At 42.0% G+C, this 4,447-nt stretch overlaps 1 protein-coding gene across 1 annotated transcript in view; it reads right to left on the reverse strand.

Moving 5' to 3' along the window:
• Positions 1–3,698, reverse strand: part of GOT2 (glutamic-oxaloacetic transaminase 2, mitochondrial) — a 15,398-nt gene extending 11,700 nt beyond the window's left edge. The window contains exons 1-2 of the mRNA XM_011994005.1: positions 3,539–3,698; positions 1,947–2,075 (exon numbers count right to left, since the gene is read on the reverse strand). Of these exons, the coding sequence (XP_011849395.1) occupies positions 1,947–2,075; positions 3,539–3,673 (264 nt within the window). The 5' untranslated portion in view covers positions 3,674–3,698. The remainder of the gene's footprint in view (positions 1–1,946; positions 2,076–3,538) is intronic.
• Positions 3,699–4,447: the final 749 nt, after the last annotated feature.

The following is a 4,447-nucleotide window of genomic DNA, read 5'->3' on the forward strand; positions in this document are numbered from 1 at the left end:
TAAATAAATAAATAAATAAATAGATAAATAAAGGTTTTCTAAGAGGTCCCCTTCTATGTGTTTTCATAATCTGAAAATATTCATGTTTTGGGTAATAGGAAGATGCCTGAGGTGAATCTGCTTATTCAAATTGGTCAGCTTTAAGGGACAAACAAGAAATCACTGTAGGTTTAAGAGGTTTTCATTTGTTGTTTTTAAAGGCATTGTAGAAGTACAAGGCTCTACAAAGCACAAATGTATTTTCTGGACTGGGGTGGCAGTAGATTAAAGAGGGAAAAACCCAACTAAAAACTTATTTTTAAATAGTTTGTCTCTGCAAACTTTGGCATGATGGAAATAAAAACCTCACTGTAGGTCTGATAATACTATGATTCACAAAGGCACAACAGCTTTTTTTTTTTTTTTTTTGAGATAGGTCACCCTCTGCACTGTCACCCAGGCTACAGTGCAATGGCATAAACTCGGCTCATTGCAATTTCCACCTCCTGGGTTCCAGCAATCCTCCCACATCAGCCTCCCCAGTAGCTGGGACTACAGGCGTGCGCCACCACATCGAGCTAATTTTTGTATTTTTAGTAGAGATGGGGGTCTCACCATATTGGCCAGGCTGTTCTCGAACTCCTGACCTCAAGTGATCCACCTGCCTCGGCCCCCGAAAGCACTGGGATTACAGGCGTGAGCCACTGCACCCGGCCGAGGCACAACTTATAAAAGACAAGTTAATGTTATTTTAAGGTAGGCCAGTTTCATACTTAGGTTATGATGGAGCAGAGACTAGGCAAAAAAACACATGAATTAAAAAATACAGAAATTTTTAGGAGGGGCTAACAGGCAGTTGACTGTATGGACAGAACTAAACCACATCTATTTGACGTAGGATAATTACTACCTAACCCTGGGGTTGAGGTTGTTGTGCTTTACTCTGAGTTAACAAATTCACGTGTGGACTTAGACCAGTCTTGTAAATAAAGTGTATTTATTCTGGCTTTTCAGAGGGGGAAGGGAAGAGAAAATATTGACTTAAAGTTGCTAGTTTGTATGTTTCTTCACTCCCCAGGCTCACCCAGAAAAACATACAAATGCACTCATTAAAAAACATGTTTTTTTCCAAAATAAAGTGAACCACAACGTGCACGAGTTCACATGTTGGGAGCGTGGTCTTTTTTCTGTGTCCACACGGGCTGTGAAGGGATAGCAGAGGGCTGCCAGACTGGTTCAGCGCCCATAGTCCACCCATGGCTTGTTTCCTGCTTTTGCTGCTTCTGTGCAAGTTGGAAGCTTAGGACATGAGGGTTTGGGCTAATTGCAGGCCTAAAACTTGGCGTAGTTAACATTTCTAAAGCATATTCAATGTAAAATGAACGTAAGCAGGTAGAGACTAACAGCAAAAGTAACGTCAAATCTATCAGTCAAATGACTACCACATTTTCAGGATTACTAGTAGTACATTTTTGGAATTGGTGTCATGTAGATTATTTTATTTAATGATGGCAATTTACTATCAAATAAGAATTATTAGAAATAGTGTGGCCTCCTCAAAACAATCATTACACACAAAATAAGTTATCTTTTCATATTTCTTAAATTTTTTTTTTTTGAGACAGAGTTTTGCTCTCGTTGCCTAGGCTGGAGTGCAATGGTGCGATTTCGGCTCACTGCAACCTCCACCCTCCAGGTTCAAATGATTCTCCTGCCTCAGCCTCCCGAGTAGCTGGGATTACAGGCATGCGCCACCACGCCTGGCTAATTTTGTATTTTTAGTACAGACGGGGTTTCTCCATGTTGGTCAGGCTGGTCTCAAACTCCCCATCTCAGATGATCCGCCCGCCTTGGCCTGCCAAAGTGCTGGGATTACAGGTGTGAGTCACCACGCCTGGCCTAAAATTGTTTAAGTAACTACAAATTTGTTAAAGACCTGGGATGATGCCAGAGCCTGTTCAGCTTACCCGGCCACTCTTCAAGACTTCGCTGTTCTCACCCAGGGCTAGTTCTGCAGATGCCTTGCAAAATTCAGCCAGTCCCCCAATGGGCAGGTATTCCTTGTCCAAATTTTTTGCGGCAATCTGGGCCTCGGCCTAGACAAGAGAAAATACATTCATTGAGTTTCTTCTCCTTACTTGGAATTACTATGATTAATATTTAAAGTTTCATAAGTTAAGTTTTGGAGGTAAAGTCTTTTTTTTTGAGACAGAGTTTTGCTCTGTCACCCATGCTGGAGTACAGTGGTGTGATCTCGGCTCACTGTAACCTCCACCTCCCAGGTTCAAGTGATTGTCCTGCTTCAGCCTCCCAAGTAGCTGGGACTACAGGCACCTGCCACCATGCCCGGCTAATTTTGTATTTTTAGTAGATATGGGGTTTCACTATGTTGGCCAGGCTGGTCTCAAACTCCTGACCTCAGGTGATCCACCTGCCTCAGCCTCCCAAAGTGCTGAGACTATAGGCGTGAGCCACTGCGCCTGGCCAAACCTTTTTTTAAAATTTGAAGTTACTCTCTGAGAAGAAGGGTAGGTAGAATGCTTGATAGTTTATATTGAAGAACAGAAATACTTACTTTTTAAAATTGTATTTTATTATTTAAGTTAAGTTTTATGTGGATGGGTATGGTCTCTCTTGGTTACAATTTAACATAAAATGAGATTCTTGGAATGCACAAAACCAAGGTTTAAGAGCAACACCTAAAATAGATATAAGATGATTAAATCAAACTAAATACATACAGGAGAAGCATTTCAAGCTATATGCCAGTCTAAGAGCTTCAAAGGGTTAAGAGTGATAGCCACACATCTTCGTGCTTTGGCATTGGAGGCCTGGCTGTCCCTTACTAGTTGTGTTACCCTAGACAAGTTATTTAGCCTTCCTGAGCCTTGGTTTCCTCCTCTGTTAAATGGAGGAACTATTTCTACCTCTCACAGTGTTCAGAAGTGTGAATGAGGGTATGTACACTAGTGCTTGGTTGTGATGCAGGTTGCAGTAGCAAATACTTACTGAATAACTTAAAAAATTAGTCTAAAGGGATTTGTTACATTATTTAGTTAATGAATAAAGAGGCTACTAATAAAAATATAACAAAAGAGGTGAAAAAAATTCCATAGCTCAGCAGGAAGAAAGGACGGAGCATGCCTGTGTACAAAGGTTTGATTAAGGTAATCACAGTTAGAGAAAGGGAAAATAACAATAGTAATCCATGAAGAGCTATTCCTCTCACCAAGAGACAGTGCTTAAAGTCTTGGTCATCTCGTGCACCTTCAGGATTAAACTAGACATAGCTAAGCATTTCTAAAGCATATTTAATGTCTATTTTACAGATGATCACAGAACCATAGAAAGTTCAATCTTGGAAAAAAACAGATGGTTCCAACCTCTTACCTTTACAGCCAAGGAGACTATAGCCCAGAAAACCCGAGTGATTCATGCCATTAGTGTCAGAACTAAAGCCCAGGGCTCCTGATTCCCAGTCTAGCACTATTCCTGCCACTCTCCAGGGCTCTCTTCAGTTTATTCATCCCACTCAGAAGGAGATGAATGGCAAGCTCACCTTGCGGACGCTAGGCAGCACGTAAGGCTTTCCGTTATCATCCCGGTAGGCACCAACTCCCAGATTCATCTTTTTGCTATTGGTGTCCCTCTTAAAGGCTTCAGTGACTCCCAGAATGGGATCTGGAGGTCCCATTTCCACATGGGTCCACCAGGAGCTGAAATGAGAAATACATTAGCTCGATCCCATTAGCTAGATCCAAGATCCATTTTACTTATTTATTTATGAGATAGACTCTTGCTCTGTCGCCCAGGCTGCAGTGCAGTGGCGCTATCTTGGCTCACTGCAGCGTTTGCTTCTTGGGCTCAAGTGATTCTCCCGCTCCAGCCTCCCGAGTAGCTGGGATTACAGGCACGCACCACCACACCAGCTAATTTTTGTATTTTTAGTGGAGACAGGGTTTCACCATGTTGGCCAGGCTGGTTTCGAACTCCAGACCTCAGGTGATCCACTGCACCCGGCCATATTACTCTTACATGTTTAAAATTATGAAAACTACAAATTTGTGTTAAATGAAATTGAATTGCTATTCTGACAAACTTTATTTATTTATTTTTTTTGAGAAAGTGTCTCACTCTGTCACCCAGGCTGGAGTGTACTGGTGTGACCCCGGCTCACTGCAGTCTCTGCCTCCTGGGTTCAAACAATTATGCCTCAGCCTCCGTGAGCCAAAACAGTATTGATTTACAGAAAATTGAGCAGATAGTACAGTCCCATCTACCCTTACCCCCAGGTTTCCCCTATTAACATTTTACATTGGTATGGCACATTTGTTACAATTAATGAATCCATACTGATACATGATTTTTTTTTTTTTTTTTTTTTTTTGAGACAGTGTCTTGCTCTTTCGCCCAGGCTGGAGTGCAGTGGCCGGATCTCAGCTCACTGCAAGCTCCGCCTCCCGGGTTT

This window comes from Mandrillus leucophaeus, unplaced genomic scaffold (assembly GCF_000951045.1).
Source record: "Mandrillus leucophaeus isolate KB7577 unplaced genomic scaffold, Mleu.le_1.0 Scaffold44, whole genome shotgun sequence".
In the NCBI taxonomy this organism is placed as follows: Eukaryota; Metazoa; Chordata; class Mammalia; order Primates; family Cercopithecidae; genus Mandrillus; species Mandrillus leucophaeus.